Raw genomic sequence first — 23,637 nt, forward strand, 5'->3', positions numbered from 1 at the left:
TCCGTAGCTTATGCCTGCCAATACCATAATTACACTGCCACCATGGGGCACTCGGTTCACAATGTTGACAACCGCAAATCGCTCGGCCACACAACGCAATACACGTGGTCTGTGGTTGTGAGACCACAGTCAGCATGCCAATTGCACTCTCCCTCAAAACTTGAAACATCTGTGACATTGTGTGACAAAACTGCAGATTTTAGAGTGGCCTTTTATTGTCCCCAGCACAAGGTGCACCTGTGTAATGGTCATGCTGTTTAATCAGCTTCTTGACATGCCACACCTGTCAGGTGTATGGATTATCTTGGCAAAGGGCAAATGCTCACTAACACGGATATAAACACATTTGTGCACAACATTTGAGAGAAATAAGCTTTTTTTGCTTATGGAGAATTGGGACCTTTTATTTCAGCTCATGAAACATGGGACCAACACTTTGCATGTTGCATTTATATTTTTGTTCAGTAAATATAAACTTTCTTTCATTGTCCAGTAGGCCTAACCAAAGGAACAATCGTCATAATATTAGCAACCCATGCTAGTTGTTGTTAGATCTCCCATCTTGCTAAATTTCTAACAAATATTTTATTCTCTATCACATGAAACTGCTAGCATGTGCGGTGCGCTGTGATAGGCTAATGTTGTTTTCCCATTAATTGCATTACGGAATTTACATTGGCGCGTATCCTACGGTCTTGTGCACATTGCTGCGCTTAGGTGAATAAATAGTTTATCAACATTTTAAGCTAAACATTCTGATCTGTTTGGAATAGGCTATTTCTTTCACGACAAGCTGACTAATAGAATATATCAAATTTTCTACTATGGGGGATAGTAACGTTAGATTGTAATAGGCTATTGATTTTGCTGTTCGTTACTCATCTAGTTGGCTGAGGAAAAGTAAAATGTCGACAATTCTAACATCTTCAAAGTGCTCATGATAATTTGCTAAGGACCGTTTAAATTAAGGTTAAATGAAATAAAAAAATGAAATCGTTCCATCCTCCACTTGCATGTTCGGTTAATATGAATTACCATAATCTAAATGTGATTTGTCATTCTGAGCACCGTGGGTGGACGCCCTAATCAGGTTATGCATCCAATGCACATGGGTCCGGTAAATGTTTCAAAATGTCCAGTAAATTAAAACGCTGATCAAATCTCGGGGGCCACATTTTCCTAATGGAAACCCTGGTTATGCACACACCCTTTAAAAAGGTCTTATAGATACACTGCAAAAAAATACGAGCTACTTATCAAGGAACGGTCTCTTTTGTCTGGTTAAAAAAAAAAGAGAAACCACGAGTAGAAAACCACGAGACAAATGTCTTGCTGCTAAGCTTTAGGTGGAATTTTAGCCATATTGCTCATACCTATCCAGTCCTTTCAGATCTACACAAGTGCCTAGGGGTTGTTAATGAATGTTCCAATGTTACCTTGATACACTCACTACCAGAAGGAAGGAGAGTGGAAAGAGGGAATGAGTGGCAGGGGAGAGCAGAGGAAGGAGAGGAGTAATGATAGAGGCAGTCTGAAGGAGCAGAGGAGTAATGATATAGAGGCAGTCTGAAGGAGCAGAGGAGTAATGATATAGAGGCAGTCTGAAGGAGCAGAGGAGTAATGATAGAGGCAGTCTGAAGGAGCAGAGGAGTAATGATAGAGGCAGTCTGAAGAAGCAGAGGAAGGACGAGGGAAGGAAATGTAGTGATGGTGCAAAAAAAGAGGATTAAGTGTGTGTGTGTTAGTTGGCAAGGAAACAGACAGTCTGTGTTCCTGCTTCACCACCTGTGCAGAGATGACTGGCAAGACATCAGACATGGCCGTGCCTGCCTGGCACACTGCTGCCCTGGGGCTGGAATCCCTCCCCCCATACCCAGCCTGGTACAGCCCACCATAGGATAGCACAGCACAGCTACAGTATAGTCAAGCCCTTTCTTCTAACAAATTACCTTTACTAAAGGCAACCCTAGTAAATGCAAGTGCTCATGTACTTGCACAAGCACACACTTATTGGCTACAACCCACCACACTTGTTCATTCACAATCCTGTACACTGAAATGAACAATGCATACATACATACGTAGGGTATCTCACTAAGAAACAAACAAATAGGTCTAGGAATTCTTTTTTATTTTGTACAATTGCATGGTCAGTTTGTAATGTGCAATTGTATTAAAAACATGTTTGTACTGTACACATTGATGGAGCAAACTGAAACAAATTATAGTAGAAAGGAGTCCACAGGGAAAGCAGTAATGATTGAATGTACGGAAAGATGAGCTCCAAGCCAACACTCTTTTCTCTCCACCCCCAATCGTTGTGTGTGTGTGTGTGTGCGCGCGTCACTGTGTGTCAGTCCTGGTCGGAGAGCTCCAGGTCTTCCACCAAGTCCTCGTCTCCCTCTGCCAACTCTTTCAGAGCCACGCTAGACAGCTGTTTGGGCGCCTTCGAGGCTTTAGCCCCCTCTTCTTCTTCATCATCATCATCATCATCACCACCACCATCATCATCTATAGAGACAGGAGAAAGAAGAACATGAAAGAGGGATTCATTTAAAGGGGCAATCTGGGATTCAAACAACAATGCCAAAGTCTGGGCCTATGTACCAATCCCTGATTGCCCCTTAAGTAGGAGTGATCACTGTCTGGAACACCAAGTTAGAATTATTTTTGTTTTTTATACTGATGTTATACGATAATTTTAAACATGTAGAAAACAAAATCACACCACAAGACAATATCAGGTAGCAATGTATGTAAATCGCTTGGTCTGGAATGTGATTGGGATTAGTTCTGCCCAAAATGAGGTTGAGTGGAGAATATGGCAGGTTCCCTTTAGATGGAGTGAACAATATGTTGGAAGCTCCCCTCAGTTCAATTGGAAGGCTAGGTGGAGCCATCACCATTTTAATTACACCCCATCAAATTCCTTACAGATCTGTCAACTCAAAAGTGGTAGGAGGCTGGAGATCAATTCTGGACCAGGCCTGTATGTGTCCTCTAATACTCACACTAGTGTGCAGACCCGAACCAAACCGTACTCCGCTGACTTGCATGTTCCATTTTCGCATTAGCCTTTCCATCACAGTTCCAGAAACTACAGTGGATGCGTAACCAGGCCAGTCCAGTACAGCTTGGCTTGGTTCAGCTCACTAGCGTGAAAAGCACATATTTGTCCTGCTCTGTGAGAGAGAAGCCAGTCCACAAACCTGAAGCGCCATCACGGTCTTCCCCCACCCCCTCATCGTCGCTCAGGTCAGACAGCTCTTGAAGAAGATCAGCATCATCGTCATCATCCTCGTCAGAGCCTCCCTTTTTGTCTGGCAAGAAGAGAGAGAAATTGAATATACTCCTCATTAGCTTTGACTTGGTTTTATTCAGATCAAGGTTTCCGTAAGGAAAATGTGCTGCCGGATATTTGACCGACAACATTTCATTTACCGGACCAATATGCACTGGGTGCATAACCTGATTAGGGGTTCCACCCACGGTAATCAGAATGACAGAAATCACATTAAGATTATGGTTACTCATTAACAGAACATGCAAGTTGAGGATTCAATGATGTGCGGTCCTTCTTAGCGAATTCGGATGTGCACTTTGAACATGTTAGAATAACTGTCCACATTTACTTAGCCTCAGCCAACAAGACAAGTAACAAACAGTAAAATCACTAGTCTTTGTCAATCTACTAGAAAAGTTTAGGCTACCTATTCTATTGGTCAGTTAGTCGAGAAATAAATAGCCTATTCCAAACCGACCCTGGGACAGTTGTGGGACGATCCATCCAAAATTCATACAACCAGTACATGTCAAATAAAAACAAAAAAAATGCAATGAATCTGATGCAACAGATCAGAACGTTTAGCAATTCTTTTTTCCATAAACTATTATTTATTCACATTCTAAGCGCAGAAATGTGCATAAGGTAGTAGACTACACACAAATGTTTGTTCCATAATGCAATTAGCGGGAAAACACCATTGTCAAAAAGGGCATAGCACAAGCGAGCAGCTTCATGCGACAGATGAAAATATCAGTTTAGAAAGACAGAAGATCTAATAGGCTATTTTGAAGCAAGGTAAGACATGCCTCGTAATATGTATTAAAACGTTCAGGTTTCAAACAATTAATGCATACTGCCTCCAGCTCATTGCAATGTGGTGTGACGCGCTGATGAAGCCTGCCTTCCCTTGCCATTTGATGCCGCGTTCAAAACTACTGGGAACTCGAGGGCCTTCCGGGTGACGCAGCTGATCCAGGTTCGATCCCAGGCTGTGTCGCAGCCGGCCGTGACCGGGAGACCCATGAGGCGGCGTCTGGGTGAGGGGAGGGTTTGGCCGGTCGGGATGTCCTTGACACAGTCGCCAGTTGGACGGTGTTTCCTCTGACACATTGGTGCGGCTGGCTTCCAGGTTAAGCGATAGGTGCGGCTTGGCAGGGTCGTGTTTCGGAGGACGTATGGCTCTCGACCTTAGCCTTTCCAGAGTCCCTATCTTACACGCAGCGATGGGACAAGACTAACTACAAATTGGATATCAAGAAATGGGGGAGAAAAAGGGGCACTTACGACTTCAGTGCATTCAACAGGAAAATAAAAATAGCTCCGACTGGGGGAAAAAAATAGTTTTGAACGGTCATCCAACTCGGTCTTCTTTCCCAGTTGTCTTGAAAGCACCGCAAGATGCTGCAGCAGCTCTTGTGCTGTCTGACACATTTTCTACTCAAAGGCTCAATATCTGTATGCTGTACGCCAGGGATCATCAACTAGATTCAGCCGCGGGCCAATTTTTTCTTGAGCAGATGGTTTGGGGGCCAGAACATAATTACAAATCATTTGTAGATAGAAAATTGACCTCAAGAAGCCCAAAGAGATACAGTATAATGTTTGACTAAAACAATCATTTCAAACGTTGCTTACATTTGTATACGATCTTGTTTCTCTCTATTATGTGTGGGAATACTTGGGAACAGATTTCTTAAAATCACTTTGAGCTGACTTCCTGGTGTTCTAAGTCTATTATGTCAAACAAAAATTAAATAAAAAATGTGCCCCTTGGCAAAGGGAGGTAGTTTCACGAGCCAATGTTAACTAGTGTTAACACAATGACTGGAAGTTAATCGTATCTACTGGCATGCTAGCAGTTACCATAGACTTCCAGTCAATGTGCTTACGCCAGTTAGAAGTTGCGCTAACACTAGTTAGCAACTTCCTTCAAACTGCATGAAAAAAAAAATGGTATCCACGAGTTCAACTTAGTCTGCGGAAGTAGCTAAAGGGCTTCACTGCCAAAATCAGGAAGTATCCTTTTAATTAAGCATCTCAGAGTATGAGTTGTGATATATGATCAGTTTTCATTTTGGCTCATAATTAATACATTTACATGAACAGGGGAGACCTGATCCTAGATCAGGCTCGCTTACTCTGAGATGCTTTATGAATATGGGCCCAGAAGTGTACACATGCAGGCAGTTAGGTAGCATCTAACCACCTTGGAATTGCCTATTACCTGCATGGTGATGGAGCTGAGAATACATTACTCATGAGTTTACCACAGCCAATTTCACACATCTTACACTCAGTTGCTGCCTAAATATATAAAATGGAGATAGCAGGCAGGCTTCACTTCAGACAGCTACAAATTCCTTCTGTAAAATGGGCGAGTCTGTCTTGTGTGTAGCAGAGGCCACTGCAGAGTGGTCCCTGAGCTTTAAAGTAGGGTTTGATAAGATGCTGGTAGCCAAGAGGAGAGAGGCAGACACTTCAATTGCCACACTCCCAACACTTACTACTAAGAGCATATTGACCACACACACTGAGCTACCTAGAATGACCAGTCAAAATGTATTTATTGGCATTTCCATCAATGAAGAGGCAAAAAAAAAATAATAATAGACATTATTTCGCAATGAATTTTCTTTCTTCTCCTGGACAATTGGTCGGCGGAAATAGTATATTGACTTTTCTGTTTATTTTTTTTTTCCGTCCAAAAGCCAGCCAGCCAGCCGACCCACCCACCCACTCCCTGACTGGGGTTGAGGTCAAACATATACAGGTTAGGAAAAAGTCATAATTCCACGCGGAGGCATTTGAAAATAAACAAAAACAAAATTCATGGGACCTGCGCTGTTGCTACAGGATAAGGGTTGAAAATGTGACCAGCAGTTGGGAAATCAAGAAATAAAGCAGATGTAGATCATTTGAAATTTTTTTAAATGAATAGAATGACAGGAAAATAGTTACGCTATGTGTTTGTTGAGTAGTTAGCTGAACTTCACTACGATTGCATTTATTTTTCCACTTTGATGGCAAACATTCCGTACTGCTAACATTCACTTCCAGTCATTTTCGCTCACATTGCTAGTACAATGGTTTAGAATTCTTGGGATATTAGAATCCTCGTCTTAACCTGTATATTTTCGACCTAGACTGGGGTTGTAAGGGACAGCAGGATCTACATGCCCGTCTGCCCCCAAACAACCTGAAGGACTTGACACCCACAATAAGAACTAGACACATTCATATTAACCAGTCTTCTCCTCCCCTCAAACGTTCCTCCTCTCCATCTCCACCACTGGGGCATCTCAGATGACCCCATCCAACCAGTTTGGTAAGCTGCCCAGGGATGGAGGGTGGGTTGGTTGGTGTGTGCGGAGGACATGCGGGGGCAGCCAGTTAAGCCCTGGGAGCTGGAGGGAAGCGGAGGGGGGAGTAGGGGAAGTACTGGGGAGCGGCCACCTCTGGCTGTTCCGGTGGGCTGGTTTGAATTAGGAACCCCCACCGGGATCCAAGCCTGTGCTTCCTGAGAGCGAGAGCAAGGGGACGGGCCGCCGGGGCGAGGCGGGCCTGCGGCTCGCCGGCAGCTGCCCGCCCATTTGCGGAGACTCTCCCTACAATGAGGACCAGATGAAAAGAAAACCCCCCTACCACCCCCTCACTCTCTCCTACCGACCTCTAAGGTCCCCCCCCCCCTCCCTTGAGCGTGTCCAACTGTAAAGCTGCAAAAGAGGACTCCTGCCCGTGTCCTGTGGATGACCCAGAGCAGAGGGCCAGACACACAGGGCTCAAAGGAAGATAGGAGTGACAGCCGCACTCAGCTGAGAGCGAGAAAGGGAGAGAGAAATATAGAAGGATATAAGAGAAAGAAAGAAATATAGGAGAGAGAAAGAAATATAGGAGAGAGAGAGAGATAAGTAGACTCCAACTAATTGGATAGAGCATGTCTTGCTGGGAGGGCAGCATGGCTACACTGAGGTCAGTTGTACATTACCTCAGAATGAGCCATTGATGGGATCAGGATTCACGAACATCGACGTCAATACAGCTTACACTCAGATTAGAGAAGTAACGTACTGTCTCAAGAAGAGCGAGGCCAAAAATTAATCCCGGAAAGGGATGAGGAGCCGTTTCCTTGCCATATAGGCACTTAATTGTGTACTACAGTGTGTGAGTGTGTGTTAGAGTGTGCTTCTGTGCTGTTGGCCAACAGTCTGTAGATCAGGGTTCCCTAACTGGTGGTTTTATGTGGCACCCAAATTCTGAGTGATCAAAAAAATGTAAACTTTTTTTATTTTGTATTATTTATTGTTGGACATAAGCCTGTAAAAACACCAGGAAATCAGCTCCAAGATACTTGAATTAAAAAAATATGTTCCTAAGTATTCCCACGCATGATTTTATACAAATATAAGGTTTGAAATGATTTGGTTTTAAGTCAAAAATTATATCGGTTTGGGCTTATTGCGGTTAATTTACAGTATAAACATTATTTGTAATTATGTTCCTGCACATGGACCATCCGCCCAATAAAAATAAAAATCCCATGGCTGAATCTAGTTGACGATGCATGCTGTAGATGGACTCTGTGCAACTCACTGCAGCCTCCTAATGGCCAAGACATGCATAGGACCCTCAAGCATGCGCATCATCAGGTGAGGGACACTACTGGGAGTTTTTACTGGCCAACTCTAACAGGAAATGTAGTGAGACAATTTGGCAACAGGATACCAAAATGAGTGTTTCTTACTGGACAGGGCCAAGTCATCCCTCTCGGTTTTGAAATGTTATCCTTCCAATTGGTGTGTAATGAATAGGACCCAGCTGTGTATGTAAATGGGGTTACCTTTGACTTTGAGTCCTCCGTCGTCATCGGAGTCGCTGTCGGACTCAAAGAGATCCTTGAACTCCTTCTTGTCCACAGCCTTCTTCTCCTGAATTTTCCTGCGTTTGATCTCAGGGAGGTCCAAGTCTTCCATCTTAAATGAGAGAGGAAATGTCAATATGCAGCTCCACTTCAAAATGTAGTGTTATGGAAAACTTGTTGTCAAAACAGGTGATTTGGGACCACATGAGAATGAGACCATTGATCCAGAAGATGCAGCAAAGTCACTTACAAAACACTTTACAAACATTTAGGCCATATTTATTTCCTAAAAACCACTGGAAACTGGGAACAGCCCCATTGAAAAATAACAAACGAATAACGAGGTCAAATTCTTCCAAATTGTTTGCGTGCAACCTTCAACAATTCCGCCAATTTCCCACTGACATCAATGCATTATCTCACTCAAACCTGCAAGTTACATGTATCGTTTGTAAAATAGGATGGGGACGTTTGTTGAATTTGGATGAATGCCCTGAAAACCCTTTTATCTTAAAACAGTTGGTATGTAGGTGTGTGTGTGTGTGATAGTTACCCTCTCCTTCCCAGAGATCTCCAGCTGGATCTCCTTCTCCCTTAGCTTCTTCCACTGGCTGTAATACCTGGTGAGGGGAGTCCCCTCCTCCGCAGTCTGCTTCTCCCACTTCGCCTGCACACACAACCATGAAACACACTTGTTACATAGCCACTCTGTATTTGTGTGTGTGTGTGTGTGTGTGTGTGTGTGTGTGTGTGTGTGTGTGTGTGTGTGTTAGGGCTGGGAATTGCCAGGGACCTCACGATACTTAAGATGCCGATATGATGTATTGTGATTCTCACAGTTCTATATGTACTGCGATTTGATACTGCGATTTTATTGCAATTTGATGTTCCAGACATATTGATCACTATATGTCTGCATGAGAAAACACATTTTGATCAGTCAGGGACATAAGTGCTTAAAACATGACTCACTATTTAAAAAGATGGCGAAAAAGCGTTAGGATGAAAAATACAGGCTTTTTGGTGCAGGTTCAGCCGACTAGCGCTAGCTAACACTACCTAGAAGAAACCCCACTCCCCACCCTTTTTTAAAATCAATACTTGGAGTTCAAGTATTAATATAATAAAGGAAGACGGGTTTTGAGCCATTACTGACGAGACGGATCTCAGTTTATTCCTTTCCGAGGCGTATTGACATCTGATTTCATCTAAATGTCTGGGTATTGTTGTGTACTTTCACTTCAATTTATACCGAACAAAAATATAAAATGCAACATGCAAAGTGTTGGTCCCATGTTTCATGAGCTGAAATAAAAGATCATAGAAATGTTCCATATGCACAGAAAGCTTATATCTCAAAATGTTGTCCACAAATTTGTTTACTTCCCTGTTAGTGAGCATTTCTCCTTTGCCATGATAATCCATCCACCTGACAGGTGTGGCTTATCAAGAAGCTGATTAAACAGCATGATCATTACACAGGTGCACCTTGTGCTGGCGACAATAAAAGGCCACTAAAACGCGCAGTTGTGTCACAACACAATGCCACAGATGTCTCAAGATTTGAAGGATTGTGCAATTGGCAAGCTGACTACAGGAATGTCCACCAGAACTGATTCCAGAGAATTTAATGTTCATTTCCCATAAGCCGCCTCCAATGTCTTTTTAGAGAATTGGACAGTACGTTCAACCGGCCTCACAACCACGCCAGCCCAGGACCTCCACATCCGGCTTCTACACCTGCGAGATCGTCTGAGACCAGCCACCCAGACTGATGACACTGTGGGTTTGCACAATCAAAGAATTTCCGCACAAACTGTCAGAAATTGCCTCAGGGAAGCTCGCCTGCGTGCTAGTCATCCTCACCAGGGTCTTGACCTAATTGCAGTTCGGCAATTGCTCATCTTCGATGGCCACTGGAGAAGTGTGCGCTTCACGGATTAATCCCGGTTTTAACTGTACCGGGCAGATGTCAGACAGCGTATATGGCATCGTGTGGGCGAGCGGTTTGCTGATGTCAACATTGGGAACAGAGTGCCCCATGGTGGCGGTAGGGTTATGGTATGGGCAACGAACACAATTGGATTTTATGTATGGAAATATGAATGCATAGAGATACCGGGACGAGATCATGAGGCCCATAGTCATGCCATTCATCTGCCGCCATAACCTCATGTTTCAGCATGATAATGTACGGCCCAACAGCCTGATCAACTCTATGCGAAGGATGTGTCGTGCTGCATGAGGCAAATGGTGGTCAGAGCGACAGAGCAAGAGAGAGAGCGAGAAGAGAAGCTGAAAGAGGAGACTGGAGAATCTACGCCAGCCCTTCCCCTAAAGGTCTTTGCGGATGGTATTGATCAGGCCCAATAGGATTATCTGACCACCAAATCCAATAGAGCGTATAGACCGCAGCTTCCTTCGTCGGTTAGCTAAACCTATTTACGACAATTTGCAGTGGCGGTTATTAGGCTGGGCCCCAGCACAAAGAGGACAGAACGTGAGCAGAAAGACCCAGTGCTTTTGTGAACACTTCAAACCCAGACAAAACAATGCTATCGGATTCGGGTTGAGTATTTAGCACAGCTGTTCCCTCACACCTAGCCTACCTACTCTAGAAGACGGCAAAAACCTTTCGTTCAAAACTGGAAAAAATTAAAAAAAGCATAGGCCTACCAAGAAAAATAGATCTTTATGCTTCAGTTGAGGCCCATTGAAATGTGATCTGTGTTTGGGAGTCTGGGGCCCGCTGCAGCTGGAACGGGGGCTGGCCTCTACCCCGGCCGTGCAGCATGGGGACAGATGCCATGGCGAAAGGCTCCTTCTGGGCTGGGAGCCGTGGCGACAGGCGCTGCCTCCGGTGCCACGCTGTCCGTCTCTGGCAGCGTGCGCACACAAACACACACTTCTCCCAGGCTAAATTACACACAGCAACATCCCCTCTCATTTCACTCTTAAATCTTTAGCACGGGTGCGAGGTACTCAGCCAGGATCGGAGGCGCAATCCAGCCTGGGAAGGGTGTGTGCTTGGTGGGGCAGGTGGAGTGCATACGGTGAGAGGAAAACACACACAGGAAAGGGCATTTCCGCCACACACACACACACACACACACACACACACACACACACACACACAATAATGTCCCCTCATTAAGGCGGTGAGGCTGGTTCAAACCTATAAAGGAAGGTCTAATGACCACAGCGCTGTCCTTTAACTAGCGCCACAGTGTTCACCTAGGGATATCTCCTCCCGCATCCCTCCCTCTACTCAGGGTTCACTGCAGCAGCCACTAAGTGTGTGTAGCCTAGGCTCTTATCTCCCCACTGTCTGTGTGGGTAAAAGACACAGCCAGAGGAGAGGTCAGGGGGTTAAGGGTCAGGGGGCACATGATGGTTAAACGCTCTAGGCTGGTGGAGACCTTCCCAGACACTTCCTACAGGAGCTCGCCCAGGATGGCGGGTGCATGCGTTTTGGGAAGGGGGTGTACAGGGGGTTAAGAGGAGGTGGGACTGCTCCAGGCAGCTCCCCGGCAGACACCGGTGTGTGTGTGTGTGTGTGTGTGTGTGTGTGTGTGTGTGTGTAAAAAAAAACAAGTTGGAATCTAACAACCAACTGCTGATGATCCATCACATAGTTGAATTTCAGCTTGCTGGCTGCTGAAAATCTCAATTTAATCATGAAATCTTATGTACGTACTGGGTACATGTCTATATATTTGGGGAAGCAGAGGCACTGATGGGAAAGAGGTGTATGTGTGTGCGCGCCTGCGAGCGTGTGCACATTGAGGTAAAATGAGGGCTCTGGAACAGCAGCCCAGAAGACAGGCTCAGTTGCTCACGGGCGGGCGGGCACCAACACACAGCCAAACTCACCACGGCGGACGCGTCGGCCACTCCAAAGGCGGCCCTCTGTCTCCGGGCTGTGATGTGGCCGCTGTTCTCCTGTACCTTCTCCAGCAGCTGGCGGATCTGCTTGCAGTAATTGGCCACTTTGCATTCCTTCAGGAACGCTTTCAGCTGTGGAGCAGCAGAGGAGGTAGAAAGGGGGGGGGGGGGAAACGAGGGAGGAAGAGTGAAAAACGGTATATAATCACCTAGTCTGGTGCTTGTCTTTCCCCTCTGGACCGTCACTACTTTATGCCCAGCGCGTGTGTGTGTGTGTGTGGGGCAACAGTAAAAACTGGAGTAGAAGAGGAAAAGTCATGCGTTGTTTGCTTTGTTGAGGGGAGATTATTGCTTCATTGGTCCTTCGGCATAGTTTGTAGAGGAGCTCGCCTCCCACCCACCCACCCACCGCTGGCTGTCTCTGACAGGAAGTGGGCTCAGTGGTTGGTCACAGGGCCGTAAAAACAACAGCAAGCCGGTGGAACCATTAAAGGTCAGCACAGACACACTTTACTCTTCATCCTCCTCTCTCTCGCCCTCTTTTTCCATCTGGCCTACTCACTATAAGACCAAGTCAAGTTTCTTGCCGCTTGCGTTTCCAGTAGAGAAAGGCTAGCAGCTAAGATTTCATTTTTTTACTTGATAGTCAACACCTCAAGATGTTTTAGTTAGTATGTTGAATAGCTGACCATTTACCAAATGTGTAGAATAAAATGTCTGAAAATCTGAAATCAGTCGCTGATCAGGAGAAGAGAATCAAAACTTGTTTTTGCCTTCCAGGGCCAGTAGCCTATCCCTGGCTTAGGGTATGGACACTGTGCCATTGCATCAATTGGTGAAGTGGTTCTATTAGCTGACTAGGGGTGGAGAGAAGAGGAGAAGGAGCTGGTATTACCTGGATGATGGTGGGCAGGGCCAGCTCTGGGAAGCCAATGGAGCAGGCCTGAGAGTGGAAGTACTCCAGGATCAGGTCATACACCTGCTCTATCAGCCCATCCTGAAACAACACAAAAGTATACAAATCAGAAAATAAAAACTGAAGGGACCACACACACACCAATGTGATATTCACATTAACATTCAAGAGGCTTGTTGGGAGAAAGGGGGGAGTTGATCTGTGAGAAGACACGTGCAAACATCGAGCTAGATTACAGGGAGACACCTCAGCGCACTAACGCCACACCTCAGGTTAAGTCTCAAACACACACTTTACAGATCGCAGCTATTTATGCGAGTACAGCCGTCAGTACAGACTGGATTTACCTGACGTATCCGATTATCGCTAAGCGGTCACCTGCTGTCTGCCACCTGGTGCTGCCAACGTGTGGCACCCCCCATGGCTCTGTACTAACCCCAGTGGATACTGGACTGGCCACACACCCACACTTAACCCCTGACCCCCAGTTAAGACATCACCACCAGCTCATCCAAAGACACGGTCCTCGATTCTAAACGATTTGGCATGGGTCCGCCAACACGGCAGAAATAACATGGAATGCTACAGAAGCAAAGCAAAAAATGATGAGAGAATGTTCTATCCATTTCAGTTACATTATAGTAATAACGCTAATTTCTGTACTGCAGGTCACATACAGCCTACTGTAGTCAGACACTCTACTTGGTCTAATGGTCAGACAGGTGTTAATTTAGCCATGTCTGGCAGTAGCAAGGGTGGGTCACCAGGCACCGACTGCACGGTAGAAGCAATTGGTGGAGCCGGTGGCGTTGGTTGCCCCTGGCAACAGCACCGAAAGCCAGTCCTGACCAGCGGAGCGCAAGGGATAATCCCAGAGGGCCGTGTGGCAATCCTCTTGGTTTGGTCAGAGCCCCTTACGTCGGCTTTTGCCCGCTGCCCTCAATCCCCTTATGCACACACGGTGGGTAACACCGTGTGTTAGGGAGGAGTGTGAAAATACACATGAACTAGTAGGGCCTAGACATGGAGTTGATCAGCTGCTCGTTTCCACGCGTTAGAATGCCATCGTTATTCTATTACAGTGACACAGACAACAGGTCGAGTAGTGCGCCGTAATCTAATCTGGTATGATTTCCAATATATTTGTTTTATTTGAGGGCGGGTGGAATTAAAGGGAATTGCATATTAGCCGTAATACTAAATCAATTCTTACTGATTAGGCAAGGTAGCCGTCTAGGACTTACAACCAAGACAGCAAAGATGTGAAACTAATGTGCTGATGCAGGACAACAAGACACACTTTCACAGTTCTCCTGCAGATTGATCTTTGAAGGACATGCTACTTTCAACCTGTAGACTTTGGCCACTCATACAATAGACATCCTAAGCTAGTCACACATGTTCTCTAAAACACCCTAAAATAGCTAGGGCTAAGAGATATTCATGACCTCTGACCTCCAGCCATCCTTGTACTAAAGGGGCCAAGCCACACCATTGTAGATGCTTCCACAATCTCGGCAACCATTGGAAAACAGGTGCATCACCATTAAGCTTTCCAAAACAAGTCACAGAAATAACCCAGTTAAAGGAGAGGTGCACAGACAATACGCATGCCTAATTAGTGGTAGCCTAATTGAAGTCTTCATTGAGATGATTAAAGTATCAAGACGTAAAGTGGCATGAGAAGATACTATATTGACCACTAGGTGCTTGAGGACAGAACTAGAACTACCCGTTAAACTAACAATATCATATGAATCTCATAATAGAATTCAAAAGGTATTGACCCTAAAACTTTGACTTTCCATACATGTTTGCCCATGGAAGAAGTGGTCAGAAAGTTACTTATTGGACCTGAATGCCAAAACATTCAGTAGATAAAGGTGCTAAAAGGGGACCCATTTTGCATACCCCACCATACCATGAGACATCCATGTCTTCATCATTGGAAAAGATCAAAAGTTGAGTTTGACATAATTTAAAAGCTTACAAACAGTTGTCAAAGTATTTTATTATCAAAATGTCATTTTAAACCTTTAATGTCAATTACCTAAAAATGCTCTTACAAACAGGGTGGGTGTAATTTCAATCACAGAAATAAAATTAATAGAAGTGACCCATCCCTTCAGACCAGTAACATTTTGATGGTACACCATTTCAATTTAAGTTCAATTAAAATGTTTACTTCTAATTACTACCACAAAGGGTCCACCCACCATTGAATGTCAACCTAAAATGGTCATGTCTGTTCTATTATCTATATTTCTATGATTTCAAAAGGTTTCCTATGGAGGCTTGACAGTATAATTTAAAACAGATATTCCCATTCAAGCCAACATTCTCTGATGTGTGGACCTTCAACCAACTTTGTGGTACCACTTGAAAGTTGAATTAGAAGATATATTATTCACATTTTAGTACATTTATCAGCAAAAACATGACACCCACCCTGTATTCAAGAGCACCGATGGCAGGCACAACACAAAACCTTAGATGATGTAAAATAGGGTCTAAGCTACAACATACAGTGCACTCGGAAAGTATTCAGACCCCTTTGCTTTTTCCACATTTTAATAACTTACAGCCTTATTCTAAAATGTATTAAATAGTATTTCCCCCCCCTCAATCCACCCCAAAATGAAAAAGGAAAAAACAATTCTTGTACATTTTTGCTTTTATAAAAAACAGAAATCTCACATTTAACTAAGTATTCAGCCCCTTTACTCAGTACTTTGTTGAAGCACCTTTGGCAGCGATTACAGCCTCAAGTCTTCTTGGGTATGACGCTACAAAGCTTGGCACACCTGTATTTCGGGAGTTTCTCCTATTCTTCTCTGCAGATCCTCTCAAGCTCTGTCAGGTTGGATTGGGAGCGTCGCTGCACAGCTGCTTTCTGGTCTCCGGTGCAGGTTTTCATCAAGGATCCCTCTGTACTTTGCTCTGTTCATATTTCCCTCGATCGTGACTAGTCTCCCAGGCCCTGCCTCTGAAAAACATTCCCACAGCAGGACGCTGCCACCACCATGCTTCTCCAAACATGACGCTTGGCATTCAGGCCAAAGAGTTCAATCTTGGTTTGATCAGACCAGAGAACCTTGCTTCTCATGGTCAGAGTCCTTTAGGTGACTTTTGGCAAACTCCAAGAGGGCTGTCATGTGCCTTTTACTGAAGAGCGGCTTCCGTCTGGCCACTCTACCATAAAGGCCTGATTGGTGACGTGCTGCAGAGATGGTTGTCCTTCTGAAAGGTTCTCCCATCTCCATCTCTTTCAGAGTGACCATCGGGTTCTTGGCCCTTCTCCCCGATTGCTCTGTTTGGCCAGGTGGCCAGCTCTAGGAAGAGTCTTGATGGTTCCAAATTCTTCCATTTAAGAAAGATGAAGGCCACTGTTCTTGGGGACCTTCAATGCTGCAGAAAAATGTTGGTACCCTTCCCCAGATCTGTGCCTCAACACAATCCTGTCTCGGAGCTCTACGGACAATTCCTTTAACCTCATGGCTTGGTTTTTGCTCTGACATGCACTATCAACTGTGGGACCTTATATAGACAGGTGTGTGCCTTTCCAAATCATATCCAGTCAATTGAATTTACCAATCAAGTAGTAAAAAACATCAAGGATGATCATTGGAAACAGGATGCACCTGAGCTCAATTTCAAGTCTTATAGCAAAGGGTCTGAATACTTATTAAAATAAAGAAACAGAAATACCTTATTTACATAAATGTGAAACAAATTTCTAAAAACCTGTTATTCGATTTGTCATTATGGAGTACATTATGGAGTACATTTGAGGAAGAGAAATGTAATCCATTTCAGAATAATGCTGTAACGTAACAAAATGTGGAAGTCAAGGGGTCTGAATACTTTCCGAATGCACTGTATTTGAAATTAAGATTTCCATTTACACGTTTTTAGATAATTGACGTTCAAGGTTAAAAAAATTGTTTTAAAATACATTTTCCAGAAATGATCAAATAGTTTGACAACGCTGTTAATAAGCTTTTAAAATAATATCAACCACACCCGATTATCTTTTCAGTGATAAAGACCATGCATGTCTCATGGTGGGGTATGTAAAACGGATAAACTTTTAGCACCTTAATCTCATGAATGTTTGGGCATTCAGGTCCAAAAAGTCACTTTGAGTACTTGTACAAATGGGTAAATATGTAAGGTTTTGTTCAAATCAAAAGAGGTGCTGTCAAAAAGTGATTGAATTCAAATGGATTTACCCAGTTCTAAGGCTACTCCTGACACAAATAATACATGCTAACTAAGCTAGTCTTCTCCTGTGGCAGACAAGCCTAGTTAGTTGGCATGCTAAGCTAGCAGTACTCCCCCCAGTCTAAGTCTTCTCCTGTGGCAGACAAGCCTAGTTAGTTGGCATGCTAAGCTAGCAGTACTCCCCCCAGTCTAAGTCTTCTCCTGCGGCAGACAAGCCTAGTTAGTTGGCATGCTAAGCTAGCAGTACTCCCCCCAGTCTAAGTCTTCTCCTGCGGCAGACAAGCCTAGTTAGTTGGCATGCTAAGCTAGCAGTACTCCCCCCAGTCTAAGTCTTCTCCTGCGGCAGACAAGCCTAGTTAGTTGGCATGCTAAGCTAGCAGTACTCCCCCCAGTCTAAGTCTTCTCCTGTGGCAGACAAGCCTAGTTAGTTGGCATGCTAAGCTAGCAGTACTCACCCGGTAGGCCTTCTCCTGCATGTTGGTGTTGCTGAGCTTCAGGATAACATCAAATTTGATGGGCTTCACACTCATCCGGCCAGGCTTCTTGTTGAAGTCCACCTGATGGATGATCTAAACAACAAGCAATGAACACAAAATTAGTACGTTCAGAAATCATGCAACATTTGCAAAGTCATGACACAGCTTACACAACAGCGACAGTGCCCTCAAACACACAAGCCAGACCTCAGCATCATTTGGTTATCATTCCATGGCTTGTCTCATGGAAAATCATTCAGACTCCTGACAATAGACACTAGTAAAATGTTCAATGGAAAGATATAGCCAAAGTAAAGCTTGAAAAAAAGCATAGTATGTAAGTGTATATTTGTGTTTTTACCTATATTTTGTACATCTCAGTGTGCGTGTTTAGGTGCGATAGATAGGCCTAGCTCTGTATATTATCTTGTGTTTTTACGTATCGCTGTGTGTGTGTGAGGTCGTTGGTACCAGGTGAGTGGAGCGCTCTTGGCCCAGTCTGTCTGTACAAACATCGGATGTGGTGGCAGTCTGCGGGGGAGCCAGGGGGGAAGTGGGAAGGCATGGGTCAGCCCTGATACAGAGGGAGCCACTGGAGCAGGAAGCACCAAATCATATACCACCCGAACCCCTTGGAGCAGCGCGCACACACACACACACACACACACACACACACACACACACACACACACACACACACACACACACACACACACACACACACACACACACACACACACACACACACACACACACACACACACACACACACACACACACACACACACACACACACACACGTGTGGTGTGCATGGATGTGTGTGTGGTCTGTGTTATTGTATATGGTGTGTGCGCGTGTCTTAGTGAGTGTTGACCTCCTGTAGTAAGCTAGCATGAAAATGGCAGTAGGGAGGCAACAGCTTGTCCTTGTTGGGGGTATCACCGTGATGGTCTGGAGTGCGTGCATGTGTGTAGTCTGACCAGCGATGTGGTTACGCTTTGCTCCTAACGTGCTCTGCAGATCACATCCTCTCTGCCTATGGCGCAGCCTTCCGCCCACAGCAGACAAACACGGAGGAGCATATCGTGGTTGGTTCTGCTGCTCCAATTAAAACAGTAGCAGCGAGCACCTCAGCCTCGCTTTTCTCTTTAACGAGGGGAACAGTAAAAAAGAAGACAGGAAATGGAGTGTGTCACAAATAAACACTGTGCGCTGCTAGGGGGTCTTGGAGTGTGTGTGTGTGCTGGGGTGGGGGGGTGGACGGCTGCGCCATAGGCAGAAAGGATGTGGTCTGCAGAGAGCTTTAGGAGCAGAGCGTAAACCACAGCCTTGTCTTCATCGCTCTGGTCAAACCGTCCACACAACACGGTGACCACTCCCACAAGGCCAAGCGGTCGCTTCCATACTGCCGATCTCACGCTAGCTTACCACTAGTGGTGCACGAGTCCAGGATATTTTGACTCTTGCTCGACTCCCAAAACAAGCTGAAATGGATGTGCGCACACACAAACACACCACCTCATTATAAAAAGACTACATTTGCGTTCTAGAGGATTGACAGGAGCTTGACGCTGCCCATTTGCCTAGAAAAAGCCTACTTTGTTTGAATGTAGAAGGTGATGTGTAGGAACTAGAATATTTCTGCTGCGTGCAGCCTTGACGGATCCCACGGGATGATGCGGCTCACTCCAGGCTGATAAGCCTATTCTTTCCCGTGTTATAGCCCTATTCGGACGGGTATTACTAGAGACGTTGGTTGTGACATGATCTAAGCACGTGCGTTATTCCAGAGGACGATTCACATAGGATTCGTTTTTCTAAAACTGCATCCTGTAATTCCACATTTTTTCAAGTTGAATCGCCTCTTATGTAGGCGTGAAGATATTTCAACATCATGTCTAGACGATAATAGGCCACACACACTGATAACACGTGCTTGCCTGCCAAATGTATTGGGCTCCCCATAATATTTAAATTGATGAAGTGCGATCACAATCATTATTTTAGCGATCCATCCATGGTAGACGTCCCTCCTAATAACAATGCCCCACATCCTGCTGATTTGAGCTGCTGAACCGTACTTGCACTTGACTATTTATGGATGAGAAAGTAAACGTGCCATTTTTCTAAAAGTTTAGTGGGGATGCTGCTTTGCGATCTATTGCCTAGCACAGGGCTCTCCAACCCTGTTCGTGGAGAGGTACCAGTCTGTATTTTTTATTAAATACTTTTTATTGCACATTTAGGCCTAATTAAACTGATGCATTTGGCGATGTTCAACTTCAATTCACTGGCACTATGAAGAATAGCTTAGCCACTCAGTGATGGCTTAATATATATGTTAGGTGAATTTACGAGGCATTGCTAAATACAGATTACCAAGATATAACCTATGCGCACTGTTTTGACCGTCTCTTTGCCTCCCCCGATCCTCTCTCTCGCTCTCTCTTTCTCTCGCCTGCTGCTCTTTCTCTTCTCTATAAAAACACTAGTGTGCGTTTGGTCTTCGGTCTGTTGCTTGTAGAATAGCTCAGCCTACTCATTGATTACCCCTGCTTTAGTGAATCTGCGCGAGACATTGCGAAATACAGCACTGCGATAGCCTAGGTCTTTCAATTACCGATGCGTGGTTCTGGCAGGCTGCCTGATGGCCGACATGCCTTCCTGTGCCCCTCCATCTCTCGCTCTCCCTCGCTAGCGGGCTCTTTCTTTGCTGAGAAAGATGCAAGAGTTTGTGTTCTCGAAGTAGACTACGGAAATCAGTTTACTCCGTTGCAAAAATACTGTATCTTAGGAGTCGATTCCTAGCGGGATCGAAGCTTGACACAGAAATGGGAGTCGACGGGAAAGGCACCTATTATTTTGGAGTCGACTCCCCAACACAGGCTAACACCCACTGACTGACAGAAAGACTAGAGCCAACCGATAGCGGATTTTTGGTTTCGATTCTAGAGATCAGCTAGTTAGGAATACTATAGTTACCACATTTCACATTGGATTTATTAACTACAAAAAAAGATAAGACGTGTAGTAAACGCATGTAAACAGCTCACTGAGCTATAGCTTGCCTACTATATCTGCACTGCATGATGGGTGAAGTGATTTAATGAAGAATTAAAAAAGTAAAAAATAAGAGTCTGGGGTTTAAAAAGGAACAGACAAGAACAAAACCAGTACCTTTTTTGGGTTTGAACCAGTTCCAAACTTTATTTAGCTGGTCAGATCAGTGGAACGGAACGAAAAAAAGAGAAAAGAATCCAAGTTCCAACCCCTGGTGAAAATATTCACTAATAACCGATACATCTACCAATATTTTTTTATTATAGCTGGAATTAAAACATTCGTACTTTTTCTTTCTGGATTGTGCTAAAAAAAAAAATCTTTAAAAAGCCCTACAAAAGATACTCAGAAAGCTGATTTCTTAAATTTGAGAAAATAACATTAATATAAGGGCCAGATAAAAAATGTAGAAGCACTGATTCTGATTCCAGAAAGAAACGTGCCTAGGCTCTGAACTGAGCTGGCTGGAAAACAACGACGTAGGACACAATTTAAAAGTTTTCAATGATTGTAGGGCTGTAGCCACTGAATTCTGGTAGTTGTCACTTGAAAGAAAAACCCATCAATCACAAAATCCGCCGCTGGCACAGTGCTGCCTCTCGCCCCAAGTGAACGGTCATTGCTATCCGGAACCCTCCCTACCCCATTGAAGTTAAGGTTCGGGTTATGGTTAGGAGTTAAGGTTTAGCGTAGGGTCATCCCAAGGATCCCACTAACCCTCAGTGAACGGCATCAAGTACTCTCACACAGCTACTTAGCTGGCTAAATGGGGGTGGCGCAAAGGGAATTTGGCCCAGTCCCTGATAACCCGTACATCACACAGCGTAGCACTGCTTTGTAACCGGCTATGTGTTTTCTGCCCCAGAGTTTGAGGAACACCCTTTGCAAAGATGAACTATAACGCACCAGATTTCACAGGCTTCGCTAAAGGGCAGTAACGTTACCAGAGTTGAACCTTCGTAGCACGGCACTTGCTTTACATTTGGCCGTAGCATCTAATGATGGGGGGAAAAAATAACATGTTTTATCGATAGTTACATATCGGGATATTATTTTTGACGAGGTATCATTGAGATATCACATTATTTTGCACTAGTTGGCTGTACCTGCAACAAAACGGCAGTATTTTTCCATTATAGCTTGTTCTCCTACTTGTTTTTAAATAGGGAGCCAATTTGTTTTCAGAACCTTTATTTCCATGACTGATGAAAGCTTGTTTTCTCATGCTCTCCCTTGTCCCTCTGCAGCAGACATCTTGTGAGCGATATGTTTTGAACGTCGAATCGCAATAAAATCAGTATCGAATCGCAATACATATCGTATCGGCACCTAAGTACAGTGTTAATGTATCGCGAGGTCCCAGGCAATTCCCACCCTAATAACATCCATTGTTTGTCACAACACCGAACTACGACACTTCACTTAACAGTACACTCAGTGGCCAGTTAATTAGGTGCACCACCCCGTTCACAGAAATGGTTCACTCACAGAGACAGTGAGTCAAGTGGCCGTGGCTTGCCATATAAAAGTCAGGCAGAGGCATTCAGTTAGTTTGATTGAACGTTAAAAATGAGCGTGGTATGATCGTCAGCGCCAGGTGCACCGGTTCCAGCATCTTAAACAGACGGTGTCCAGAAACGACAGTGTCCAGGGTTTACCGAGAAGGTTGCGACAAACAACAAAATACACCCAGTCAGTGGCAGTCCTGTGGGTGAAAACAGCTTGTTGAGGAGAGGTCAAAGGAGAACGGCAAGAATCGCGCAAGCTAACAGGCGGGCCCACAAACAGGCAAATTAGAGCCCAGTACACGGCGATCTCTGAACGTCGATCCTTGTCACGTATGGACTATTGCAGCAGACGACCAAACCGGGTTCCACTCCTATCAGCTAAAAACAAGAGGAAACGGCTCCAGTGGGCACGCCATCACCAACACTGGACAATTGAGGAGTGGAAAAACATTGCCTGGAACATGACAGTGAGTTCAGTTTACTTGAGTGGCCTGCTCAGTCCCCAGACCTCAACCCAATAGAGAATCTTTGGGATGAGATGGAATGGGCTGTTCGCAGTGCGAACACACGCATGCACACGCAGTCAAACCAACACACGCATGCACACCAACACACGCAGTCAAACTGAAAACGTTGACAGTTTGGGACCTGCACTAATAACAAAGGTGTCTAACATTTGACATTTTAGTCATTTAGCAGACGCTCTTATCCAGAGCGAGTTAGAGTTAGTACATTCATCTAAAGATAGCTAGGTGAGACAACCACGTATCACATAGTAAGTCCACTTTACCTCAATAAAGAAGCTATCAGCAAAGTCTGCTAGTAGGAAGAGACTAGTGCAGGGGTTAAGGTTGATGTCACAAACCACTCAGATTTACTTCCTCCCCCTCATCTTTCAGAACCTACACCGTGTTTAGCTGTTGAGACCTACAGACTGCTTTCCACTGACACCTTACAAAATGTTACAACACTCCCACATTGTGTTTCCATTGGGTCTGTCGCCCAATGCTGTCCTCTCGCCATATTGCTCACATCTATTCAACCTTTTCTGATCTAGGCCACACAAGTGCTTACGGCAGGGGTGGCCAACCCTCGTCCTAGTGAGCTACTGAGAATGCGTGCAGAGTTTTGAGCCAACCCTGTTGTAAGTTAACATACCAGACTCAGCTGATCAAGGTCCTGGTTAGCGATGAACTAGTTCTCCCCAACCTTGTTCCTGCAGAGCTACCCTCATGTAGGTTTTCACTCCCACCCCAGGTGTAACTAACCCTGTTCAGCTTATCAACCAGCTGCTTATTAGAATCAGGTGTGCTAGATTAGGGTTGGAGTGAAAACCTACAGGACTGCAGCTCTCCAGGAATAGGGTTGGAGTGAAAACCTACAGGACTGCAGCTCTCCAGGAATAGGGTTGGAGTGAAAACCT

The 23,637-nt window shown here is 44.8% G+C and overlaps 1 protein-coding gene across 2 annotated transcripts in view; it reads right to left on the bottom strand.

The window, feature by feature from the left end:
• Positions 1-2,113: 2,113 nt before the first annotated feature.
• Positions 2,114-23,637, bottom strand: part of noc2l (NOC2-like nucleolar associated transcriptional repressor) — a 30,173-nt gene continuing 8,649 nt past the window's right edge. The window contains exons 13-20 of one of the 2 annotated variants that reach the window (XM_082961468.1): positions 18,117-18,176; positions 17,625-17,738; positions 12,925-13,026; positions 12,018-12,161; positions 8,698-8,811; positions 8,124-8,256; positions 3,210-3,320; positions 2,115-2,511 (exon numbers count right to left, since the gene is read on the bottom strand). In XM_082961468.1, the coding sequence (XP_082817594.1) occupies positions 2,354-2,511; positions 3,210-3,320; positions 8,124-8,256; positions 8,698-8,811; positions 12,018-12,161; positions 12,925-13,026; positions 17,625-17,738; positions 18,117-18,176 (936 nt within the window). In that variant the 3' untranslated portion in view covers positions 2,115-2,353. 2 annotated transcript variants of the gene reach the window in all.

The sequence above is a fragment of the Salmo salar genome, chromosome 15 (assembly GCF_965601325.2).
Source record: "Salmo salar chromosome 15, fSalSal1, whole genome shotgun sequence".
Lineage (NCBI taxonomy): Eukaryota > Metazoa > Chordata > Actinopteri > Salmoniformes > Salmonidae > Salmo > Salmo salar.